At 42.8% G+C, this 27500-nt stretch overlaps 1 protein-coding gene across 36 annotated transcripts in view; it reads left to right on the forward strand.

The window, feature by feature from the left end:
- LOC123516083 (titin-like) overlaps window positions 1-27500 on the forward strand; it is a 562881-nt gene that overhangs the window by 254370 nt on the left and 281011 nt on the right. For 3 of the 36 annotated variants that reach the window (XM_045275135.1, XM_045275138.1, XM_045275139.1), the window contains exon 1: window positions 6192-7675. The exons of 11 other annotated variants lie outside the window; for them this stretch is intronic. In XM_045275135.1, the coding sequence (XP_045131070.1) occupies window positions 6448-7675 (1228 nt within the window). In that variant the 5' untranslated portion in view covers window positions 6192-6447. Of the gene's footprint in view, window positions 1-6187; window positions 7676-27440 lie in introns of those variants that run through there. 22 more of the 36 variants (XM_045275134.1, XM_045275171.1, XM_045275164.1 and 19 more) reach the window with 18 other exon arrangements.

The following is a 27500-nucleotide window of genomic DNA, read 5'->3' on the forward strand; positions in this document are numbered from 1 at the left end:
GTGTGTGTGTTATATGTCGCTCCGTGTGTGTGGTGGTAGTGGTGGTGGTGGTGTGTTGTGGCTCAGTCGTGATGTGGTGTGGTGGGTGTGTGGAGGTGCGGCGACGCTAGTGGTGGTGGTGGTGGTGGTGGTGGTGGTGGTGTTTTCTCAGTGGCAGCATTGTTTTAGGCGGTAGTGGTGATACTGAAACCGTGACACTGCTAACTTGTCATTACCTCCCTTTGATATAGAAAAGAATAGCCCAGAACCTTGAATCCCGCGACATTGAAACTACGAGGAGAGAAATATTATTACCGAAAGAAAAAAAAATATAGGAACGAAGGCGATATAAGAGAAGAAGAGGAAGAAGGTAGAGAAAAAAAAGATATATAGCCAAAAAAGGTGCAAAATGAGGCTGGATGAGCTTGAAAAAGAGAGAGAATAATAAAGGGAAAGAGCGGAGGGGGACTGCAGTGATAGTGGAAGTAGTAGTGGTGATAGTAGTAGTAGTAGTAGTAGATGGTGGTCGTGGTAGTGAAGGTCATGATGCCGTGCCATGTGAGACAGTGGTAAATTTGTAGCAGTGATTACCGCGGTCAAAGAGAGAGAGAGAGAGAGAGAGAGAGAGAGAGAGACTGGTGCAGCGTGGAGAGGTGACTGGTCATTGTTTGGTGGCAAGTCTGTATCTGCGTGGTGGTGATTGTGGCGCTTGCGTGTTGGTGATGGAGATGCGTGGTGATGGTGGTGGTGGATGTAGAGAGAGAGAGAGAGAGAGAGAGAGAGAGAGAGAGAGAGGGACAGGGACGGTACAGGAAGGTAGGCAGCAAGGTAGGAACACAGCACACCCCTCCCTCGTTGACCTGTGAGGGAAGAATGCTAATTAATACAAATCTATCGGTCCTGTGGGAGAATTTACCTGAATTTACCTGCGTGCGTGAGTGTAATTAACTTGGTCAGAGGCTCCGAGGACACGTGAGGCTGATTGAAACGCGAATCTTGGAGCAGTGAATAGGTTTGTTTTTTGGGTATTAGGGTTAATGAGGAGCAGCGGAACAGTGGTGGTGAATATTGTGTCCTTTTCGCAGGTGTTTATAGGCTCTCCAGTGTCAGTCCCGGCGCCATTGGTTGGGATATCTAGCGTCAGTTTGTAATTCGTTGGTTAGGTTACGTGGGATGTTATATTGACTGGCTTAGGCTTGAAAAGTTATTTGTTTGCTGATGGTATGAAGAGAGATGACATAGTAGTAACAGTAATGGTAGTAGTAGTAGTAGTAGTAGTAGTAGTAGTAGTAGTAGTAGTAGTAGTAGTAGTAGTAGTAGTAGTAGTAGTAGTAGTAGTAGTAGTAGTAGTAGTAGTAGAGATAGTAACAGTAGTAGTAGTAGCAGTGCAGATATCAGGAAAGACATAGCAATAATAGTAGTGGTAGTAGTAGTCAATAGTTGCAGTAGTAGACGTAATATAGTAATAGCTACAATAATATTAGTAACACTGACAGTATAGCGACAGTCCTATCGATACAAACAAAAGCAGCAGCAATATCAGTAATAGCATCATCCATATAAGACAATCAGATACACTTAGCTCCTCAATTAGCAGGCGTTCTCGTGACCCGGAGCGTGAGGGGGGTCGATAGAGCACCGCAACTTGATAGACCTGCAGAGTGAGTAGCAGGGCAGCTCAGAGGATCCTTGAAGACACGTCTCTATAACCCTAACAAGAATGACCACCTAGATAGCGTAACCCTCTCCAGCGCGCACAACAGCACAGTATAGAATAGTGAAAGGAACGTAGAAGATATAATAAAAGAAGCAGATTTGAATGGTTAAGACAGGAGTAGTGTGTTAGTGGGGCAAAGAAGTGATGGTGGTGATTGTGGCGGTGGTTGTGGTGGTGGTGGTATATACTTGTACTACTTATACGCAATGGGAAGTAAAGTTTGGAAGTTTAGAGGGGATGGTAATGAGCGAGAGAGAGAGAGAGAGAGAGAGAGAGAGAGAGAGAGATGCGTTATGACCACGGTTAACTACGACAGGGTTGCGTGTGGGTACTATTTTCTTTTCTCTCTCTCTCTCTCTCTCTCTCTCTCTCTCTCTCTCTCTCTCTCTCTCTCTCTCTCTCTCTCTGCATTCCTTCTTACTCCTTTATCCTTTGCTTCCCTTTCCGTTCCTCCCTCTCTCCTCCTCTCCGTTCTTCTTTCTTCATCCCTTTCTCCATCCCGCCCTTCCGTGTTTCTCCTTTTCTTCTGCTATCCTCCCTTCCCTCCCTCTCCCTCTTCCTCTCCCCGTTTATCCTCTCTCTCTCTCTCTCTCTCTCTCTCTCTCTCTCTCTCTCTCTCTCTCTCTCTCTCTCTCTCTCTCTCTCTCTCTCTCTCTCTCTCTCTCTCTCTCTCCATCTGTGCCAGTCTTGTGTCATTCCAACCTATCATCTTATTGCCTTTTGTCTTTCTTCCTGCCATTCATTTCTTTCCGTGACTCTCTCTCTCTCTCTCTCTCTCTCTCTCTCTCTCTCTCTCTCTCTCTCTTTCTTCTTTTAGTTATTTTTGTTTCTTCGTTGATAATTTTCTTTCCTCATTATTTTTTGTTTTTTTTGGAAATCTGGTTTGACCTTTTCCTTTTTTTTTCTCGTTCTCCTCTTCTCCCTCCTCTTCTCCACTTATATCCCCTCTTATGGCCTCTACATCACCCCTCTCTCCCTCCTCTTACCATTTTTTCCCCTCTCTTTCTCTCTCTCTCTCTCTCTCTCTCTCTCTCTCTCTCTCTCTCTCTCTCTCTCTCTCTCTCTCTCTTACCTCCTTCCTTCAATATTTTCTGTAATTTTCCTTTCTTCATTCTTTCTTCTGGTTCTCTTTATCATCGTCTTTTCTTCCATATTCATCATCTTTGCTTCTTTTTTCCTCTATTCTTTCCTTGTTTCTTTTTGTTTCCTTTTTTTTAAGTTTTTTTTATTCCATTTTCCTTTTAGCTTCATATTTCGTCTCTTCTTTCTCTGTCTTCCTGCTCTCTTCTCTGTTCTCTGTCTCTCATTCATCTTCTCTTTTCTTTCCTTTCTCTCCTATTTGACTATTTACGTACTTCTCTTCCCTTTCCTCCTTTCAATGTCTCATCTTTCTCATTGTTATTCTTTTCCTCCTTCATTTTTATCCGTCTATCTCTTTTGACTTCTGTATCTTAACTTCCCTTCCTTTTTCTTTCTTCCTTCCATCTTTAGTACATCATCTTTATCAGTGTCTTTCTTTCCCTCCTATTCTTTTTAATCTCCTTTTTTGTATGTTGCTTCTCTCCCTTTCTTTCTTTTCCTCCCTTGCTCCTATCCGTCCATCTCTTTAAGTATTTATTTCCTTCCTTCCTTCCCTCCCTAGCTCTCTCTCTCCCTTCCCTCTCATTAAGACACTTCATTGCTCCACCAGGTGACGGGAAGTGAATAATTCTTGGCGTTATTGTTGTCCTGCCTTGTACTTTGGGCCCTACTTACCACTGCTGTTGCTGTTGTTGTTGGTGGTGGTGTTACTACTGTTTCTAAGGCTCCTGCTGCTGGTGTCACTAGTGTTACTACTACATCTACGACGACTATTGGCTCCTCACTTAAGTTTTTTTTTTCTTTATATTTTTGTTTGTTCTTGGTTCCGGTCTTATAAACGAATACTACTACTGCTATTATTACCACTATTTTTACTACTGCTACTACTATTATTGCTCTACTACTCTACTACTGCTACTACTGCTACTACTACTACTGCTCTACTACTACTACTACTGCTACTGCTGCTGCTGCTGCGCCTGCTGCTACTGATAATGCTACTGTTGCTACTATTTTTGTTACTGCTGCTGCTGCTACCACCACCACTACACTACTACCACTACCACCACTACCACCACCACCACCACCACCACCGACCACCACCACCACTGATACTACCACCACTACTGCCACTACTACTGTTACCACCACTGCTGCTGCCACCACAACTGCTTCCACACATCCACCTGCCACCACCACCACCACCACCACCACCACCACCACCACTACCACCACTACTGCTACTGCTACTGCTTACCACTTTTATTGCTCACCACAAAACAACGACAACAACAACATTAACAAAACAACAACTACTGCTACTACTACTACTACTACTACTACTACTACTACTACTACTACTACTACTACTACTACTACTATGACTACTACTGTTAATGTAATTTTAGAGATGATGGTGATGATGATGACGATAATAGTGATAATGGTAATAACAATAATAATAATAATGATAATAATAATAATAATAATAATAATAATAATAATAACAATAATAATAATAATAATAATAATAATAATAATAATAATAATAATAATAGTAATAATGATAATAATGACAATGACCTCTGTGACATCGAGGAAGATAAAAACAAAAATGAACAACAACTTTGAAGCAGGAAGTGGGAAACAGCGAACGGAGGAGGAGGAGGAGGAGGAGGTGGAGGACGGGATGAGATAGACATGATTACAGAGAGTGACAGAAGAGGAGGAGGAGGAGGAGGAGGAAAGAGGAAGAGGAAGAGGAGGAGGAGGAGCACAGTGAATAGAGACAAAGAGAGAAAAAAAAGGATGAATAACTGTATGTACTTCGATAAAACACGAATATTACAAATTTGAATCAGAAAGAAAATGAAGAAATAATAAAAATAAACACTTAGCCCATGCAGTTCTGAATCCACCAAAGTAAATAAATCTACATATTAAAAGTCGCAACTTATGAAAAACACGAACATTGAACGAATAAAAAAAAAATGATAATGATAATAATAAAGAAAACTCACATTTTAACCCCCTTCAGTATTTGGACACATTTCTGTCTTGAGATTTGTGAACCATTAGGCCATTTCATTGACATTGTGAAAGGTCTATGGCAGTCAGAAGATTAATGGTCACAGTTTTCACCCTTTGAATCCCCCCACACATGAGTTTCTGAAGTAGTTAGTATACAGTCTCCATGTAGTAACCAGAATTAATATGGAAACGCGTCATGGTACTGAGGGGGGTTAAACTAACGAACCCATCAACATGCAAGAAAATAGACCACACAAACTAAGGACGAAAGAAGAAAAAACATAATTAATCACGGTAGAAAATTAAAATATATGAAATCATTAGAAGGAAGTGATATAAAACTAACTGAAAACTACGCAACAAAAATAAAAAATAAAAAGTAATGATGCTGAGGAAGAAAAAGTGACGAAAGGAGAGAAAGTAGGTTGGTGATGACACTTTTGTGAATTATAATGAGATGAAGGAGGAAAAGGTGGTGGTGGGGGAAAAATAGGAGGAGGAGGAGGAAGAAGAGAAACAAGAGGGAGGAGTAGTGGACGGTAAAGGTGAAAGAAGAGGAGATTGAGAAGGGAAAAAAAGATGTAACAGTAATGATGGTGCTTTGATGAAAAATGTGGAGGAAAAAAAGATGGTGAATAAAAATAAAGGATAATTGTAAAGGAAAGATGAAAAAGAAACCAGAGGAGGAAAGAAAATAGACGAGAGAGAGAGAGAGAGAGAGAGAGAGAGAGAGAGAGAGAGAGAGAGAGAGAGAGAGAGAGAGAGAGAGAATAGGATCAGACATTTTGAAACAGCATGAAAAAAAAATAAAAATGTGAATAACAATAGAGAGAGGAAAACAGAAACACAGGAAGAAGACGAGAAGAGACACGCCCTAAGTCTCTCCTCCTCCTCCTCCTCCTCCTCCTCCTCCTCCTCCTCGTCCTCCTCCTCCTCTTCCTTTCTTTTCTTCTTCTCCACTACCCTCCTTCCTTTCCCTCTCCCTCCTTTCACTCTTCCTCACTCACTCCCTATCATAACCTTATTACTCTCTTTTTTTCTCTATTTTTACCTTCATCCAATAACCTGATATATATTTTACTCCACGAACCTCTCTCCTGCCCCTCTCTCTCTCTCTCTCTCTCTCTCTCTCTCTCTCTGATCCTCTGCCGACCGACCTCACCAACTCATTTTAAGGGATTTTCTTTCGGCAGGGCGGGATGAGGGTCTAGTCGGGGAGCTCCGGGCGAGGGCAGCAGGGTGGCCGAGTGGGGCAGCAGGGTGGCCGAGTGGTGGGAATTGGAGGGGCAGGGGCAAGGCATTGGGTGAGTGGGTGGGAGAGGCAAGGAGGGTAAGGGATATAGAAACATTACACGAAGTGACGTTGCGGGTAAATGCCTGGGCTGGGGGAGGCTCAGGTGGGAGGAAAACTGCACATGTTTCACTAGCTTTGTGGAAATCCGCCTCGTTTTGGCATGATGAAAACACACAATATTCCGTGCAGCGGCTAAAACGGGGGCGTTGTTTTGTGTAGGTGAAGTGGCGCGGCTGGAAGCGAGTCAGTAGTTCACCAGGAAACGCAGCGAGGCAGGTGTTCAGGTGATGCCGGTGAGTGACTGCCGCGCTGGACTGACACACGACACCTGCTCCTTTTCGGCATCATGAGGATCATAACACGGCGCCGCGTGAAGGTGCGCGTCACTGTCAAACGCGGCGACGGAAGTGTGACGAGCAACGGCTGGGAGTACCATAGAAAGCGGGAAGAGGAGGAGGAACACAGAAAACAGGCGGAGAGGGACGCCGATGGAAGGGTGACTACACCAGATGGAGGAAGGAAGAGTGACGGTCCGCCTCGTCCCTCCTCGCCTCCCACGATTTGCGTTAGTCCTTACAGCCCGGTCCACGATGGCAGCGACGTGGGGAAGGGAGGAGTGGAGGATATGGATTACGCAGACGCCAGTAGGAGCTCTGCCTACGAGAGCGTGGATGGAATTTACGAGGACGTTCGGAAGAAAGGTTACAGAGTTCGCTTTGGGGAGGAGGAGCAGACGGAAGAAAACGGAAACCTGTATTCTACTGGCGCGATACCCAAGAGGAGTAGCTCTTCTAACTTAATAGCAATGGAGGAGGAAGAGAAGAAGACGACTGGAAGAATCCCCAAGGCTGACATAAACTACGGATCAAAGGAGGACAACTTGTACGAACCGGTGGGCGAGACTGTACATGTGACGCACGAGAACACCACTAGGAAACGTGAAGGCAGCCAAGACGGGACCAGGAAGATTGAGGTCATCCTATCCTCGAGCCGCGATGAAGATGAAGAGGGCGACTGGGAGGAGACGAAAACGACCAACAAGAGGGAAAGAAGCAAATCTAGGACGAGGGGAAAGGTGGAGGTGAAGTTTTCTCCTTGGCAGACAGGGGAGAGTAAGGAGGAGAGTCTGGCCGAGGCGTTCAGCAAGGGCGGCAGGAACGTGAGGGTGGAGCAAAACACAGAGTTGTCGTTCAGTGACAAGGAACCGACAGGCCGGGAGAAAACAGAGCCTACGATCACTGAGGACGATAGCGGTGAGTGTCCCTATGAAATCCACCACCGCTCTAACATTCAAGTAAGCGCCGAGGACTTGTCTGACGGCGAGAAGCAAGGGGGCGCGAACACAGCCGGTGAGGAGGAGGTGGTGGGCAAAAAGAGGGTAAGCTCGAGTGGCTGGAAATTGAGCGGCGATAAACATGAGGGAGACTTTAGCGATGAGGAGGAAATGACGTATACGCGAGGCCGCCCCAGGATGAAGAAGAGGTTGGTGGTGAGGGTGGACGGGCGTGGCCACCCGGACGCCCCACCTAACCTCCTCAAGACATTCTGCAGGACGGTCGTCACTTTCGGAAGAGGTTTGTGTGTGTGTGTGTGTGTGTGTGTGTGTGTGTGTGTGTGTGTGTGTGTGTGTGTGTGTGTCGCACCTTCACATCGCCAATGCACAACACTACTTCAGCTCGCACCCCAGCACCACAGCACCACAGCATCACAGCACCAGCGCCCTTCAGACTTACCTGTGTAATGGAAAGCATAAACTTGCTAAGGTAAATATCACTGATAACTGTGTATGTGTCTTTGCTTCCTATTTTCCTTCTGTAGAAAATTGGCATTCCTTTCTTTACAGGGGTGGCGTGATGAATGCAGCAAAATGTAAACAAAATAACCTGGAAAGATATGGAAGATTTTTAGATATACCTGGAAAATTCATCTTTTTTTTTTTACTCATGATAATACAACACCAGTTATTTGAGTAATCCAATAAGACACTAAAGGAAAAAAAAATAGCACTAAAACCACCAAACAAAATAAACTCGAACTATCAGTCATTTCACTCCCACTGCTACCTTCTTTATACTCTAAACTCGCACCAAATTATGATAAGCCTGAGAAGCCAAAACTCTCACAGGCTGAAGGGCTTAGGCAACGAAAGCTTCCCCGACGTGTCACATGAGCTGCACTGGGAACCTCATACCTGTTTACCCACTCATCCATTCTGATCCTAAGCATATACACCCATCCCTCCATGCCCCAGCTGGCCGCCCCTCGACAAAACACCGTCAAATCAATACCTCTCTTCTAACATGCTCCTCCCTTCCATCACGGGGACCAAGCGAAGGCCACAAGGCACCACGATGTCTCCTACAGAAGGGCGTCGCAATGAGCCCTATGGGAGTGACTCTTAAGACCGATTATCAACGTTCGGCCTTGAGGGGCAAACGTTCCCTCTCGCTCATTTGACGATCGGTACATTTTTGCAATATCGGAGGAAAGAGAAATGTTTTGAAAGGTTGTCCCAATTTTAGCTCATGTGTTGTATTGTGTAGTGATGAGAGAGAGAGAGAGAGAGAGAGAGAGAGAGAGAGAATTGCCGATACTAAAGAGTGAACCAGACACACACACACACACACACACACACACACACACACACACACACACACACAAAGGAAAACCTAAACAAGCAGAAAAAACAACCCCACAAACAATCACGGAAATGAAGACGAGTAAAAAACAAAAATAATAGAAAAAAAAGAGACAAATAATTATGTTGTATGTTACTGAGACAAGGTCGAGCCAGACAGACAGACAGACAGACAGACAGACAGACAGACAGACAAGGAGACAGACAGGCAAGGTTGAATGTGTCCAGTGAGTTAATGAATAATGACAAGAGCAGACGTGAATTACTGTGATGAATGTGAAATGAGGAAGGAGGAGGAGGAGGAGGAGGAGGAGGAGGAGGAGGAGGAGGAGGAGGAGGAGGAGGAGGAGGAGGAGGAGGAATAAGAAGAAGAGGAGGAGGAGGGTAAAAGACCAGAGCAGGACTAGAGAGAGAGAGAGAGAGAGAGAGAGAGAGAGAGAGAGAGAGAGAGAGAGAGAGAGAGAGAGAGAGAGAGAGAATGTGAATATTAATCAAGAAAGAAAAAAAGAAGAAATAATGGAAAAAAAGAGAAATAGACATACAAAAATGAGAGAGAGAGAGAGAGAGAGAGAGAGAGAGAGAGAGAGAGAGAGAGAGAGAGAGACTCTTATAGTAGAAACAGGACGCAGGGAGAAGTGGCAGGGAATGTGGTGGTGATGGTGGTGGTGGTGGTGGGAAGTGTGGCAGGGCGTGGCGGCAGCGTGTGGGTGTTTGCGGCAGGGGAGGAATGGGGAGAGGGGAGTGGGGAGGGGAGAGGGAGTGATGGGCAGTGAGGGGAGGTGGTGGGAAGCGGAAGTGTCCAGTTGAAGGTCTGATTAGTAATATGGGCAAAGGGTATCCAGCGCCCCTCCCTCTCTCTCTCTCTCTCTCTCTCTCTCTCTCTCTCTCTCTCTCTCTCTCTCTCTCTCAGCCATTCTATAGTTAATCTCGTCATTATCGCCTCCTTCCCTCTTCTTCTATCATCAGGCCAGTATTCACAAACCATAACTATTTTCCAAGGCCACAGAGACAACTAACCGGGTTTTCTAGAGAGTTTCTGTGGTTAATAATGTAGAAATCTTGTTAATCTGCCTCTAGAACAGTAAAAACACCTTGAAAATCTCGTGTAAGTTCAAATGAAGCTTTTTGAACTAGAGGTGAAGCGTAGAAGTGTGTGTGAATATTAGTCTCAGTGTATCATTACTTTATCTTTTCCTGCTTGGTTCTTTTCCCTCTTATGTTTTTCTTGTATTTTTTTCCTTTACTTATTTCTTTCCTTTTGGTCTCTCGTTATTTCCGTGTTTTTCCTCTCCCTTTATTAATTTTCCCTTCCTTCTTCATATCTGTGCCATGTACTCATTCGTCACTCTTCCTTTTGCCTCTTCCATTATGCCTTTGTTTGATTCATCTCTTACCTTTTTCACTTTCGCCTTTACTAACCACACCTATCACTCCTATTACCATTTTTTTTCCTCCACCTCCACTCATTAATTCATTCACTTACCGTTGCTCATCATCCTTTTTCATTACCTTATGTATTTCAATGTGGCCTTCTCATTATAAAGATACATGATTTATATAGTTTGTTATTCGTTAGCGTATCTTAGTTTTCCTTTTTATGGGTTTGTTTCCTTTTACCGTCATTGTCGTCACCGTGGCAGAGTGAATACAGTGGCGGGAACTTTGAATATTGGGCGCCAGAGTTCGAACCCCACTTTGTTAAGACATTTAGTTCATTTTATTCGTTACTCATTCACCACTTCAGTACCATAATGCGTTTCCATATTCATTCTGCTTAGTATTTGGTGGTTTTATACAGCTTCAGAAACTTGTGTGGGGGAGTAAAATAGTGAAGACTGGCCATTAATCTTCTGACCTCCATAGATCCTTCTTAAATGTAAATAATATCGTCTAATCATACACAAAATTCAAGGTAAAAATGCGTCCTAGTGCCGAACGGGTTGATTCTTACTTTGTTTTCTTTTCTTTGTTATTTTATTACATATTTTTCATGACATTCTGGCTTTCTTTACATCAATATTGTTATTATGCATTGAATCTCGTATAAAAATGTTCATTTTTTTTGTACAATCTCTTGCTTTTACTATTTTTCCTTTTATTTGGTGTGGGGGAGTAAAATAGTGAAGACTGGCCATTAATCTTCTGACCTCCATAGACCCTTCTTAATGGAAATAAAATCTTCTAGTCATACCCAAAAATCCAGGTAAAAATGCCTATTAGTACTGAACAGATAAATTTTTACTTAGCTTTCTTTTCTTTGTTATTTTATTACATATTTTTCATGACATGTTGGTTTTATTTACATTGATATTGTTATTAAGCATTGAATCTTCTATAAAAGTGTTAATTTTTGTTCCATCTCCTGCTTTTACTAATTTTCCTTTTATCTCCTTCACTTTTTATCGATCCTAACACTTACCGTAACTAAAATACCCTCCATTAACTCACTCTATCTCACTCACCACCCTCGCCATCCATGAACAACGAGTGTATTATATTCCTCACCTCTCTTCCATCTCTCACATTCACAGGTGTCGCCTATCCCTGCCGTCCGTCACTCACTCACTCATCTGCATATCACCTTTCAGTGGCGAGGGAAAAGTGGCGCGTTTCATCCCACACCTCTCAGTCCCCTACACTGCCTCACTGAATTATACATGCCCCTGTTAGTTGGTTAGCTCTTGTGAGGCTTGCTATTTTTCACTGTGTATTCTTTGTATCTATAGGTTGAACTCTCCACAGTCTCTCTTTCTGTTTGGTATCTGTGGTCTATCTGTCACTGTCGCGTTTCTTTGCCGTCTTTCTCTTTTTCGCCATTCTTTGTCGCCTCTGTCTCTCTCTCTCTCTCTCTCTCTCTCTCTCTCTCTCTCTCTCTCTCTCTCTCTCTCTCTCTCTCTCTCTCTCATATTGCCTAAAACTCATATCTATTGAGAAAAAGTAGTTTATATTTTCATGAACGTTAAAGATAATCTCATAAAACCCACGAAATAATGTAACCCAGAGAGAGAGAGAGAGAGAGAGAGAGAGAGAGAAAATCAGGGCAAAACATTCTGGAAATCTATCAAAAAATAAGGAAAAGATAAAAAAAAGGGTTGAAATACATGAGAATAAAAAAAGACTAACACAGACAGAGAGAGGGAGGTGGGGAGGGGAACGAGGGGGGAGGGAGGGATCCATTACAGCAGCAGGTACAGACTAATGGACAATACTACAGGCTCATCTGCTCTCCTCCGCTACACAATGACCGGCTTTCACTGCACTCGTCAAAAAAGAAAAGAAGAAAAAAAAAGAAAAAAAACATTATCCATATATTTTTTTTCCATCTTTTTTTTTCCTTTTTTTTTAACATTTTTTGGTTCACCAGTTTCCAGTGTTGTTTATTTCCCCTCAACACTTTAACCCTGCCTTGACTCTGTGTCCTGTGGTGTGGCTTCTCTCTCTCTCTCTCTCTCTCTCTCTCTCTCTCTCTCTCTCTCTCTCTCTTTCTCTTTCTCTTTCTCTTTTCCTTGTTCTCACCTCACTTCCTACTTCCCACTCACCCATCAACCACCCCGCTCTTCCCACTCTCTGATACCTGCCCACCTGCCTCTCTTTCCCCATCTCTCTCCCTGCCTGCCTCCCTGTCTGCCTGCCTGCCTGCCTGCCTGCCGTCCCTCCCTCCCACTCGTCGGCCGTGACTGTGATGGATGCGCTGTTTACGCGAATGCAATTAGAATGCCTGATTAATGGACGCCGCTGTGAAATTTGCCAGTCATTTGGTGTCATTTCTATTCTCCTCGCTTCATATATTTTTGTTCTTTTTTTTTTTCTCGCTCTCTCTTATTTCATATGAAGGAAGATGTACGTGTATGCGGGAAAGCATGATGTGAATAGAGTTGTGTGTGTGTGTGTGTGTGTGTGTGTGTGTGTGTGTGTGTGTGTCCCGACGGAGAAAATTTGATAACATCTTCGGGGTATTGAGAAAAATTGCCTGAAAGAAAATTAGGTTGAATATTGTCTTATAAATTGTAGTTATTTTCACAGTTATATTTTTTTTTTAAGTCTTCATGTGGAAAAAAAAATATTATAGTTCATTAATTTTATTTTTTAGTGTGCAGTGAGAAATGACGACACATGAAATGGTATTACGAATTGTGTATTTCCTTCCCTCTTTCTCTTTCTCTCTTTTCTCTTACCTTCTGTCCTCCTCATCTCCCAAGGGACCAGGGTGTTGTTGTATCCTTTCTCTCTCTCTCTCTCTCTCTCTCTCTCTCTCTCTCTCTCTCTCTCTCTCTCTCTCTCTCTCTCTCTCTCTCTTTCTCTCTCTCTTCCATGACATACACACTTATGAACATAGGAAAAAGCACAAGAAAATAAGGGAAGCCACTCCAACTAGCGTGACAGTTAATGAATAAAACAAGTCTACCTATATGTACACACACACACACACACACACACACACACACACACACACACACACACAAACATCTTTCCCTGCACGACGTAGTATAATCAAACAGGAGGATAATTCAGTCTGCCTTGCATTACCTCCACTATTGTATTAGCTCGTTCATCACCTGTGGCCTCCCAACACCTGGGCGGCCGAGGCTCATCTGTGCTCCACCCGCGTGTTATTAAGTAGCCTTTCATTAGCATACAGGCAAGGAGAGAGAGAGAGAGAGAGAGAGAGAGAGAGAGAGAGAGAGAGAGAGAGAGAGAGAGAGAGGGAGGAGGGAGATGCTGTAAATAAGAGAGAGGCTATAATGCTGAAGGGGGAAAGAAGGAAGAGAAGATAAAATAGAAAGGAGAGAAAGGGAATGGGTTGAAAAGTATAAGAGAGAGAGAGAGAGAGAGAGAGAGAGAGAGAGAGAGAGAGAGAGAGGAGAGGGAGAGAAGGGCGCGAGGTTCTTATAGTTAGTAACATAAGCTTCAGAAACCCAATTTATTGCCGCCAACCTTCCTTCGCTTTCTTCCTATTATTTTTTTACTCCTTAACTTTACTTAATGACGTTGCGATGAGTTATGGTGGGCTGAGTATCAAGGCTTTAGTTTTTGCCTCAGTGTAATGTTTCTTTCTTTATTTACGGCGCCTTTTTGTGATTAAATTAACATGTGTATTCTGTCTGTTCCTCCAGGTAAGGGTGTGTTCCTGACCGCCGCTGCTGGTGTGAGTACAAAGCCCTTTACTTCGTGTCTTTCTGTGAGTACGAGGTCTTTCTTTGGTATTTCTTGGTTGTCAGTCTTCTAAGTTAACCTCTTCAGTACCATGACACGTTTCCGAATTATTCTGCTTATTATTTGGTGATTTTATACAGCTTCAGAAACTTATGTAGTGCCTGAAATGGTGAAGACTCTGGCCATTAATCTTCTGACCTCCATATGGCCTTCCTAATGTCAATAAAATCGTCTAAACATACACAAAAAAAAAAAAACAAGATAAAAATGCGTCTCAGTACTGAAGGGGTTAAGCAATTCCTGTTACTGTGAATACGAGGTGATTTTTTTTTTTGTCTTAATTTTTCCTAGTCATGCAATCCTTTAAGTGACGCTGTTCATGTCCAGGTGCGTCGCTGCGTGGCTCATGTTACTGTGCATACAAGGTGTTTCTCTCTTAACACTCCCAGATGACCAGTACGTGACGGAATTCTTGTCAGTGTTAGTACGAAGTGGTGTTTTCCCTTAACGTTTCTAGACAGAGTTTCCAAAGTGACGCATTTCTATGAGTGGAGTCTTTCTTTCCCGTTTCACTGTCAGTACGAGAAGGTACTTTTCTTTGAACCTTTCTTGATAACCAGTACTCAGTGAAGCAGTTTTTTTTTTCAGTAATAGAGAGTAAACAGTAAATTTTTCTCTGACATTTACAGATAGTCAGTATTCAGTGTTCCTGTGGCTTGTTAGAGTGATTGTGACAGCGACAGGGTGTTTTTCCTTGGTGTTTTTCTATAAGTGGGCAGTATTCAGCGTAAAGCATTCAAGGGGTTGTTCTTAATGAGTTTGCGTATGTTATTATGTCTCTTATGGCATGGGCGTTGTCTTTCATGACTTCGTTCGTTCCATATCTTCCCCTCCTCGCCTCGTTCCGCCCCCACCAAGCTCCGTCCCGCCCCGGCCGCCCCTTACCACCAACCCCACTCCGGCAGCATAAACTTTCACACACTTCGTCCCTTAACTAACAAAGCAAACTCCGCGTTCTCTTCGTTTCTCCTCCTAACATGTACTTCTTTCCTTCACATGTTCCTTCGCCTCCCTTCGTCACTTCCTTCCTACCTCACTGTTTATACTTTTCTTCCTTTTCATTTCTTTCTTCTTTGCTTCTTGATGTTTATTATATTTATTTTCTTTTATGTTCTTATCATTGTGCTGTTGTTTTCTTGTTATTTCTTTTTTTTTCTTGTGTTTCCGAATTCTCTCCCTTTTCTCTTTGGTCTTTCATTCTTTCATTTCTTCCTTCTAAGCCTACCTATCTCCATTTCTCTAAACAGTTCGCCATACGATGCATACCTCCTCTTCCTTCCTTCTTTCACTCACTGTAATATCTCTCAAGCAGCGTTTTATCCCTCTCCTTACTGTCGGCATAGCAATCCTCACTACCTTACTCCCTCAAATACAGTCATCTTTTCTTTCTCTCTCTCCCTTCATCGCTCCACAACACCTACACCACGCCCGTCACTGGTCTTGCGCCGTTATGTCTCTCGTTCTGACTATCCTGGCTGCCCCGTGCTCTCATCCTCGTGTGTGACTTCCGATCCCTTGTTTGTTTTCCGCTCAACACAAGGCGGCCACTCTGAATGAGGCTTGACTTAGCTTGCATTGTTTGAAGGATGTAAAGGGATTAGATTTTTTTTTCTTGTGTGTGTGTGTGTGTGTGTGTGTGTGTGTGTGTGTGTGTGTGTGTGTGTGTGTGTGATAATAATGATAATATACGGTTTATTAGGAATTACAGTACATATATATTGAAAATATACATATGGGGATTAGGGGGAAGTGTGTGTGTGTGTGTGTGTGTGTGTGTGTGTGTGTGTGTGTGTGTGTGTGTGTGTGTGTGTGTGTGTGTGTGCCGGTTGTGGTTTTCAAAAAAATAACAGGATTTGCAATTTTTTTTCAGTAACTTTATTAGTTCATGTGTGTGTGTGTGTGTGTGTGTGTGTGTGTGTGTGTGTGTGTGTGTGTGTGTGTGTGTGTGTGTGTGTGTGTGTGTGTGTGTGTGGCGGTGAACTGCATGGTGTCCGACAAACGCATTAATCAGCGCGAGTGACACCTGCAGATTATTATGAAAACGTCATTGGGAAGGTGGGCGGCGGGAAGGAAAGAGAGAGAGAGAGAGAGAGAGAGAGAGAGAGAGAGAGAGAGAGAGAGAGAGAGGAGAGGACTGAGAGAGGAAGGGGGAGAAAAGATGGAGAGGTGAGAGGGAAAAAGTTGAAGAGAAATGATAGGATGTAGAAAAATATTGGACTAAGATAAATGAAGAGAGAGAGAGAGAGAGAGAGAGAGAGAGAGAGAGAGAGAGAGAGAGAGAGAGAGAGAGAGAGAGAGAGAGAGAGAGAGAGAGAGAGAGAGAGAGAGAGAGAGATGTCAACCTTTCGTGTGCCCTTTCATCATTTATTTTCCTTTTCCCTGGTATCATTTTCTTGTGTCGCCGGATTAAAGACCAGTGTTCCATTCACTTGATTGGTCGGTTCCACGAAGACATAAGACGCCTTAATCTTTCCCACTGAGACACAGAAAGACCGCTTTCTCGCCGCCTCATGGTGCAGGTGTGAAGGTAATTATTCGAAGGATCAGAGGAGGTTGAGGGGAGAGTGTTTGGCGGGCGAGGTGTTCATTGTGCGGTGTCTTGTGGTGTACTGTGTGTGTGTGTGAGCGTTGGACTATAAGAGCGTAGGGAAATAAGGGACTCCACAACAAGCCATCTGGTCTACGAGTGGCAGTATGTGTATGGAAATTGTTTATTATCATAGTTATTTGTTGATTATTTTCTTGTGCGTGAATCTCCATATATTCAGTATCAGTAGACTTCCGTACAGTTACAAAGGAAATCAGAAAGCAAACCTGAGGAATGAATGTAATTGAAAGAAGATATTCAAGATCTACATGCATATTAATCTTTTGCCTATTTTTTCATTGCCTCCTTGAGCTTAGTGGAATTATTCAGTGCGAGTGTGGCACATAATTTCCAGCCACACGTCTGACAAGAAAAGCAATTCATCAAGTATTTCAAATTGTTTCGCACCTGTAGTTTCAATCAAAGAAAGATGACGAGTGACTACATACATAATACTGTAGCATCTTTGGAGGCTTAACAAAATATTACAGTGCAAGTTTAGAACAATTCCAAAAGCCACTTCTGAAAACAAAAGCAATGGCCCGAGTCTTTATATTTCTTAGCACCTCCAGTCAATGTCTACACCATGAAATTTATATATTAGCTCCATCAGGCAAAATAATGAACCTCTTTCTTTCAACATCAAAATCTAGAACTTAAATTGCTTTTCCATATATAGGAGAGAGGCTCTGGCCAAAGAACACAACAAAGGTAGAAGAACAAGGCCCACTAAAGGCACTCGTCCTTAAACAACAGAGCCAAAAGAATGACGCAAACCTAAGAGAAGTATCTTGAATTTTGCCTATCACAGCCTCTGGCAATCCTTTAGTTGCGATGTTCCTGATTACGTGTACATCTGAGGGCAGGAACCAACCCGCATGTCCTCTCCTTATCCTCCCTTCCCTCCCACGCTCCCTCCACGCCCAGCCACGCCACTCTCCTCACTGGGACGCAAGAATATAAGGGTGAGGTAACGTAATGCCAACACCCTCGCTCTCTTAGTGAAATCTGATCAAGTTGGGCGCGCGGAAGTTCATTCATCGACAGGAGAAAAGAAAAGATTCATGTTAATGGAGTTTATTTGTCCAGCATCGTCTAAGAAAGGAAACTACGTATTAAAGGGAACTGATTGAGTCTTTTCTTTATTCTGTTGTTCCTGAAGGAGGTAGGAGTGAGTGAGTTACTGAATGAATGAGTGATTGAGTGGGACAGTAAGTGAGTGAGTGTACATGTGAATGATTCTCTGTATGTCTGTCTGTTTCTGTGAATGACGGGAGAAATGAGTGAGTGAGTAATTGTGATCGTGAAATAGGTTTCGTATTTAAGTGTAGGAGTGAGGGGGTTATTTATTGTCTTCTCTAGTCTTTGTGGCGTGGATGAGTGTGTGTGTGTGTGTGTGTGTGTGTGTGTGTGTGTGTGTGTGTGTGTGTGTGTGTGTGTGTGTGTGTGTGATGGTGAAAATTTACTTCTTTACGTGTCAAGATGGGCGAGTGCATGCTTGTGTATTTGTTTCTGCGGCGTGGTGTTATCAGAGCATCAGGCTTTCATGTGAGGCAAAATGGACATTTGATATCCTCTCAACGCTTCGCTTTTCCTGTGGTGGCGTGTCAAGAAGGAAGGAAGGGAGGGCGGCGCGGGGCGATACGCAGATAGGTGGGTAGATGAGGTGGACAATGAGAGGAGCCAGGAAGGTATAGTGTCTGTGTGTCTTGGCATAACTTGTGATGGGTACTTTCACATTGATTACAAGTTTTGGTGGGCAGATTTAAAGCATACCCTACTTGCCTTCATCTGTCTCTAGCTTTTAGCGTGAAACACCCCTTGGTGACATAATAAGCATCTGTCTTACGCCCGTATTCAGAAACGCCTTCCCCTATCACTGCGACAATTTTCCAAGGCCAGAGAGACAACTAGCCGGGTTTTCAAGACAGCTTCTCCTTTCAATAAACCAGAAATCTTGCCAATCTATCACCAGAAACATGACAAATCCTTAAAAACACGAGTATCTTGAACTGGAGCCTTTGAAAAGCAGTAATGGTGAGACAGCAAAGCGTTTCAAAATACGGAGCTTACCTGGAGTCTGTAAGCAAACACTCCAGCAGTTACTTTGACCAAATAATCCTTGCAAATGTATCATATATCTTAACTACTTCAACTAAATATGTTTTTTTTTCTAGTTTAGCACAACATTTAGTTTGTTTTCCATATGACTTAGTGCGGTGTAAACCTTGTTATTTCTATCACCTAATAATATAATTTTGATTCCAGTTACCTTAAAAGATTGCGATGCCAAGACATTGTTTCTATTTTTACTGATCATTGAATTTCACTGCCATTACCTCAATATTACGAGCACAAACAATACGTACATACCGTCCATATGCCTTCACCTTCACTCTTCCTTCTAAAGCTGTGTCACTGCCAGTGTTCGCGCCGCAGTGAGTGGCGGCGCGGGGCGTGGAGGAGGCGGAGAGTGTAAATAAAAGGCTTTCCTTGTGTGTGGCTCGCCGAACCCTCAAGGGAAGGCCAAGTTTCTCTCAATTAAACTTTTGTTGATTAGATTCCTCCTGACAGATCAAACTTCGGATATCTTTTTTTTTATTATTTCTTATGTTCATTTATTTTTCTCTGAGTATTTGTAATTCTTTTATTTTGTCTTGCTTCAGTTTTTTTTTTTGTATTTGTGAAGTTATTTTCTTATGTTTGATTCATTCGTTTATACTTGTTTGAGGGTCTTATTATTTGTTTATCTTCCTTTTTTTTTTTTTGTAAATTCCATATGATATCCTTCTACTTGTCCTCGTTTTCTTTTTTGGTCTTTTTTTAAGTAACAGAGAAAAGCTGACCAAGATTAACATGAAACAAAAAAAAAAAGAAAAGGCCCACTAATTTGCCAGTCCCCTTCCAGATTCGAGGGAGTTAGCCCAACCCCCCGAAAAAAAAAATCTTGGTCTTTTTCTTGATTTCGTTCTTGTTCTCAGTGTACATCTGAGCACCACCATGAACACCACCACCAACTACAGGATAGAACAACAACAACAACAACAACTGTGCATTCATTCCCTCCATATGCAAGGCTTTTTATTCCTTCTAGTATTATCCTCTTCTTTTTCCTTCATAATCCTTCTCCACCTCTTCAACTTCGACCAGAAATCTTGTTCTTGTTTTTTATTTTGTTTTTATTCTTCGTGTAAATCTCCAGCACCACCAACTAAACGATAGAACAACAACAACAATAACTGCGTACCTTGATATCCCCTCTTTTCCCCTTTCCCCCTTTTATCCACTTTTCCCCTTTTTCCACTTCCCCTCACCCCTTAACTCTTAAAACTTATTAAACTTCCCTTTTTTCCCTCCACATGAACACCTCCAACACCAACTAGACAATAGAACAACAACAATAACAACTCTATGCTCATTCTTTCCATCCCTTGCAGTGTAATCCTCTTCTTTTTCCTTCATATTCCTTCTCCTCCTCTTCAACCTCGACCAACTATTCTTCATCTTTCATAACTTCCCTCCCAAACGCTCCCGCCCTCTCGTCTTTTACTTCGACCCTCCAGCCACCCACGGGACGCCACTTACTTCCTCTCTCCGGCGCAAGTTCTTACCTCCAACATTCCGGAGTGTTTGCTTGGGTTAGACAGCAACACCTTCACAAACCAGCCGTGCTTCCGGTGCTTCTAAAATTCCTTTAACAATGTACTGTGTCCTCTGAATAGACTCGCTTTTCGTACCTTGAGAGCCGCATTAGGAGTTGGAGAATAGGCGGTGATGGTAGTGGTGGTGGTTGTGGTAGTAGTAGTAGTAGTAGTAGTAGTAGTAGTAGTAGTAGTAGTAGTAGTAGTAGTAGTAATGTTTTCTTTTTTCGACGTAAACTTAGCGAGTGAGAAATGATGTGAAGTAAGTTTGGTTTTGTTGCGATGCTCAAAAGAGAGAGAGAGAGAGAGAGAGAGAGAGAGAGAGAGTCAATATATCAGTCAGACACACAAACACATTCAGGCACAAAGGCGGAATAAAGGCAAAAGTAGATAAACGGTGATTCCTTAAGGCCGGAGTAAGAAAGAGAGAGAGAGAGAGAGAGAGAGAGAGAGAGAGAGAGAGAGAGAGAGAGATTTGTCGTGAGCTGTTGGTTGATGGAGAAAATAATCCACAAAGAGGCACATTCATGGCATAACAATGGAGTTTCTCTCTCTCTCTCTCTCTCTCTCTCTCTCTCTCTAGTTAAATCAACGTCAAATGTGGTTATGTTACGGGAAGCAAAAGAAAGATTATAGGACGAGACACAGAGGAGGAGGAGAAGGAGAAGGAGGAGGAGGAGGAGGAGGAGGAGGAGAAGGAGGAGGAGGAGGAGAAAAAGAAGAAAGGAAGAGTAGGAAAGATAATCAGTTTACAATGTGATTGATTTGTTTATCTGACCACTTTCTTCCTCCCATTTTTCTTCTAGTGGATGTCTTCCCTCTTCCTTCCTCCTCCTCCTCCTCCTCCTCCATAGATCCGTGCCCTTCCTGGAGTTCCTCTATTGCCTCTGTGTTTCTCGAGTCCCGCCTCCATAATGTAATCAAGGGCGGTAAGCTCCGTCCATCTGGTAGAGTCCCTCCTGTGCTGTCTGGGGTAAACTAGTCAAGGTTGTTGGTAAAGTCACAATGGAAGGACTTGACTGGTGCGTCTCTTCTGTGTCTGTGCTTTGTTTACTGCCCTGCTTGGTGGTGGTGGTGGTGGTGGTGGTGGTGGTGGTGTTTTTCTTTTTTTTTCTTCGTTTTTTTACATTTTTTTTCTTCTAAATTTCATCTTCATTCTTTTTCTGCTCTCGTGTTTTTTCTTCCCTTCTTCTTCCTCTTTTTCTTCTCCTCCTCCTCCTCCTCCTCCTCCTCCTCTCTTCCTCCTTGTCTCTCTCAGTACCTTTCGAATTGTTGAATGCTAATGGTGGTAGTGGTGGTGGTGGTGGTGGTGGTGGTGGTAATAGTGATGGATGCTAGTCATGCTTTTTTTTCTTTTCCTGCGATTCATTCTTCTTCCCTTTTATTGTATTTTTCTTCTCTCTTCTAAACTTCGTCTTCTTCCTTTACTGCTGTCGTGATCCTCCTCCTCCTCCTCCTCCTCCTCCTCCTCCCCCTCCTCCTCCTCCCCATCCTCCTCCTCCTCCTCATTCTCCTCCTCTTAACTCTCAGTATCTTTCAAAGTGTTGAATACTAAACCCAAGTGCCTCATTCATAAATTCTCTCTCCTCCCTCTTCTTCTCCCTCTCCCTTTCCCTCCCCCTCTCCCTCTCCCTCTCCCTCATCCATTTCCACCTCTTCCTCTCCCTCTTCCTCCTTAAACCGTCGTATCCTTCTCTTTCTCACATTAGTCCACTTCCTCTTCCTCTCCTCCCTCCCACCTCCTCTTCCTCTCTCTTTTATTCTCTCCTATGCTACAAGAAGAATGGGAGGAAGGGAATTGTGTGGAGGTGGTAACAATGATGATAATGGTAATGGTCTTAATGGCAATGATAGTGATTATGGAGCGCCATTATTGTTGTAGCATAGAAAGTGGATTAAAGTGGATTATGTATGAATGTATGTGTGTGTTTGTATGTATATGTGTTTGGATATAGGTGTGTGTGTGTGTGTGTGTGTGTGTGTGTGTGTGTGTGTGTGTGTTAATGTATAATTTGGTGAAGTGGAGTTTACGAGTTACGAGTGTTCTGTAAATGGGTTTGGCTTTAATTCGAGAGCTTGTTGTGAATTTTCATGTACTGGACGGTTGGTGTGTGTGGCAATATAGAATATGTATTGGCCAGGAAAAACACATGTGTCTGATATTGGTACTAAATTTGTTACTACCTCTACTACTACTGCTACTACTACTGTTATTATTACTACTACTACTACTACTACTACTACTACTACTACTACTACTACTACTACTACTACTGTTGTTCACCACCAAATAGGAACAGCAAATGCAGAAGTAAAAGAAGAAGAAGAATTACAACAATAACAACAGCAATGATGATGATGATAATAATAATAATAATAATAATAATAATAATAATAATAATGATAACACTATAAGTAAATCACCTTACAACTACTTTTCTTTGTACACATTCTTTTATTCACAAGGAGACACACTGCACGTTGGACTTTTTTGAGGGAGTCTTTAAGTGAACCAATGTAGCTGGTGGATAGATGACGTGGCTGCCTTCACCCTCCCTCACCTCGCCCGCTGCTGCTGACACACACACACACACACACACACACACACACACACTCTTCTTTCTTTACCAGTACATTAATTTATCGTCCCTTTCTGTCATCCACGCGTCCCTTCATCCTATTTATCCTTCACCCATTCATCCACCGCCTGTGTGCCATACATCTGACACCCACGCGCTCCTCTTTTCATGTCCACCTCACGTCCATATAATGACACGTTTCTTTTGACAACGCCTTAGTTATTCCTACCTGCGGCTTCGGTTACTAGGTTACTAATACATGCGCATCTTCATGGTATCCACACTGACACACGCTTTGCACTGTCATCTTTTTCGTGTTTACCTTCTATGTAAATATCAGCATGTTTTATTTTCGTATTAACTTCATACACAGTCAATTCAATGCATACAACGAACATCTGAGCGTATAAGTAAATTGAAATTTTGATATCCACCTGTTTTTTTTTTTTTTTTTTAGTATTTTGCCTTCTTCAGCCACCACCACCACTATCGCTACTGCTCTCGCCACAGCCAAGTCAAATATTGCAACACCGAACCAAGGAGAAGTAAAGCCATCATAATGTTTCAATGCAACTCTCACTCTCCGCTATCGCCACACAAACTGAGGCTTATGTATTCTATCTGTGCTTTCCGTATTTTTGTCTCGCGTTTTTCCGATTTTTCTCTGTATCTCTTGTTCTTTCTTTCTCTTTTTTTTTTTTGTGGGTTTCAGGTTCGTATTCCCAAACTCTTCTGTGCTTCACTTCCACTATTTCAAGAGGCTTTAGTGAAATTGATACGAGGTTTCTAAGGTGTTTTTACGGTTTCAGAGGCAGATTGACAAGATTTCTACATTACTAATTGGAGAAACACTCTTGAAAACCCCGCCAATCATCTCTGTGGCCTTGGAAAATAGTCGTGGTGAGAGAGCAAAGCGTTTCTGAATACGGACCTTAGTATTGAGAGGAACAGTGAATTTTGTATACGCATATAAAACAACCACACCCACAAAAATTTTACACAGATAACCACAATATATGAGCACGCAAACGCCAAACCACTCGCCACACTCACTTTCTACCGTCAAATCCACCACACCCGCGCACCACCGTCCCGTCCTCCACCTTAACCTTCCGCCGCGTCACTTTCCTCCCTCAATGCTGCCGCAGCGTCGCCACAACCACCAACTTCTTTAAAGGCTAGTGTGTAATTTTTGAGCTGTGGTTTATTAGACTTGCGATTGTGTTTCCTTATTCATTGTGCTTTTCTACTTTCTATCCGCGCATTTTCTATCAATAAGAACATAAAGAACACTAAAGAAAAATGAGTGGACATGTAAGACGCTATCAGCTCTACACTTATCAGTCTCTAAATGAAAAATAGGTAATACGTATAGACTAATTTAGCTTGTCCTCTTTGAAATTCCTTGATGTATCGCCACAAACGGCTTAACCACGTAATTAGTCCATTCCATTCACTTAATACTCTTTCCCTTCTCTTTTCTTTCAATCTAACTTCTTAATCTTCAACCCATTACTCCTTGTCCTATCCTGGTAACTGATCCTTAACCCTTTCAGTACCCTTTCAGTTTCCATATTTATTCTTGTTACTAATTGGCAATTTGATACAGCTTCAGAAAATTATATGGGGATTAAAATAGTGAAGACTGGCCTTTAATCTTCTGACCTCCAAAGACCTTTCCTAATGTCAACAAAATGGTCTAATCGTACAGAAATTTGAAGGTAAAATATGTGTCCCAGTGTTGAAGGGGTTAATATAATAATAATAACAATAATAATAATACCTACCTACCTGCCTGTCTTTACCGCATCAAAACACACAGGTAAACCCACACCACTGTATCAAATCAAGTCAGATATGCAAGGGAATCAAAGTGCTCACCTTGACTGACTAGCGAGCTTAGAACCAGGTCAAGAAACATGCAATTTGTGACCGCTAAGTGGCCGGTGTGGGGGAGGAGAAGAACAGCGTGACGTGACTAAGGGAGAGACGGGAGGATGGGAGGAGGGGATGTCACGGGCGGCGGGAGATGGTAATAGAGGGGTAATTATCTCCCTGTGAGGAACATTGTAAGGGAGAAGAAGATGAATCTCTCCTCACCAGATTTTGTTCCTTTACTCCCTTGTTCGGTACTGTTGTTGTGGAGAGAGAGAGAGAGAGAGAGAGAGAGAGAGAGAGAGAGAGAGAGAGAGAGAGAGATGATAAAGTACAGAAAGATACGATGGACAGATGAATGAGAAAGGTAATGAAATAGTGTTACGAGAGGTAAAATATTAATATGGAATAAAAAAGCTGGAAGAGAAAGAGGGAAAAAACGAAGGGAAATGAATGATGGGCAGTAAAAAAAAAAAAGATTATGGCAGTAAAATAATGAAATGTGATCCTGTAAGACGAAAAGGAAATAGAGATAAAAGAGAAGATTGGGAGGAGGAGAGATGCTGCCGAGAAATGGAGAAGAGAACAAACGATGCTAAAAGATATAGTAATACTGAAATAGAGAATCTTTGGATAAGAAATTAATATACGAGCACTACGGAAAAGGATAGACGGTCAGGAAATAAAGATAGAAGAAACAACGTAGAGACGAATGATACAGATATAAAAAAGAAGGAAAAAAAGGATGAAATGGAAAAAAAGGTGTGGAGAATGAAAGAATAACACCACGGAATAGATAATTAGTAAGAAACAGAGATGGAAAAAGAAGAAAGCTTAACACAGAAGTAAGAAAACGAGAAGAGTGACGCATAGGGGCAGTGTCTCTTTCTAAATCCTTACCATTTCAAACCGCAAAGAGAAAAGACAAAAGGCTCAAAGCTAGCAATGAACACAGGAGGAGAAATTATATCTTTGCTTTGCCTTAAACGAAAATCACATATTGTCCTCAGCGAGTCACCCAATTACTACACAAGGGAACAGAAACATGGCACCGTCCTTTGCAATATAATGAACACGTAGCATAGAAACACAATGGTCCCTCTAAAAACAGTGTACACCTAGACATTATAAGAACACCGTGCACTTTGTAAGGAAAAAGTTGAATATACACTTTTTTAATACACTTCCATAACTAAGTGTATTAAAAAAAGGAAATAGGAAAAAAAGAGTCGTGATATTAAAGGGAGTCGTGAGTTGTCGTCGTGTAATTATGTCGTTTGTTCCTGATTCCAATTACATTAAGAGAGAAAAAAAAAACGAGTTGAAAGCAAGGCAGGTAATATTGTAAGTAATGCAATTATGTGTGTGTGTGTGTGTGTGTGTGTGTGTGTGTGTGTGTGTGTGTGTGTGTGTAAAGAGGAAGGGAGAGAGTAAGGCCACCAAGTACAGTATGCTTGACCTAATTGACTAATGTAACAGGTACACATAATGAGTTTATTTAACCATAACACCAAGAAAGGTAATCGACACACTAAACACACCAAAAATGCACAAGAAAATACACGGACAGAAAAATAAAAGCTAAACTCTACCACTACAAATACAATAGATAATATCAGCGAATAATCTGATGGAATAATGTGAAAGATTAAGAAAGAGAAGGAGGAAGGAAGGAAGAGTAGGAGGGTGAAGGAGAGAGTGCAGGGTGGATAAGAGATAAGGGTATTTAATTAAGACTCCAGTGGTAGTAAGAGGGTCAGGGTCTTAGTGGAGGTTGTGGTGATGCAATTGACTTTATTACCTCAGCCAGTGTGCGGGTCTTTTGGTGACTGAGATTAGCTTGATTGCGTAATGCTGCGGCTGAGTGTAGGGGAAACTTAAGAGGAGGGTAGTAATCACGCGACATGTGCAGAGATGAAGCTAAATGCGTGATAAATAGCTAATTAGATTGGTAGATGTTAGAGAATTTGAAATGGAAGGAGTTGTATATAGATAGATAAATAGATAAGGGGAGATCATTTGGAAGATAAATGTATAGTAAAGAAGCAATGTAGTGCACAAGGTGAGTGTTAAAAAATACATAGTTTATTGACGGTAACAACATACACACACACACACTACAACTATACCACCCTCTTCAAACATCCTTCCTCCTCCCCCTGCCTCCTCGTCCTCCTCCTCCTCCTCCTCCTCCTCCTCCTCCTTCTTCCTCCTCCTCCTTCCTCCTCCTCCCCCTCCTCCTCCTTGCCCACCCTGACCCACCCAGCACAAACGAAGCTTTTCATACACCAAGCGACGCTCTAAATCATGACCCCGCCCAGTTTCGGTCCCACCCAACCCCGCCCATCCCTGCCTCTGACCCACCCCGCCCACCCACACCTTGTTCCACCCGGCCCGCCCCGCCCCGCCACGCCCCGCTCAGCCCCAAACCACCTCATCTTATATATCCTTCCATATCGCTCTTCCTTTCCCCCGCCTGTCTCACCGCCTCTCTCCCAGCTCTCCCTATCTCTCCCATAGAACAAGAGGGTGTGGTTTTGTGTCTACTGCGACGTTGTGTGTGTGTGTGTGTGTGTGTGTGTGTGTGTGTGTGTGTGTGTGTGTGTGTGTGCTCAATCTTCCCCCATAAAGTTGTTTATATTGATGTTTCCAACGACACATATACCACACACACACACACACACACACACACACACACAAGCAGGATGTTAGGACGTAAGCCTGAGTGACCCCCATTACCTTCCACCCCCACCCCCTCCTCTACTTCACACACACACACACACACACACACACACACACACACACGTCCCAGGGTGGTGCAGGGAGTAGTGTGCGTCAGTCGGGTTCTGGATAGTGACGGTGACG

Source organism: Portunus trituberculatus, chromosome 40 (assembly GCF_017591435.1).
Source record: "Portunus trituberculatus isolate SZX2019 chromosome 40, ASM1759143v1, whole genome shotgun sequence".
NCBI classification, from domain to species: Eukaryota; Metazoa; Arthropoda; class Malacostraca; order Decapoda; family Portunidae; genus Portunus; species Portunus trituberculatus.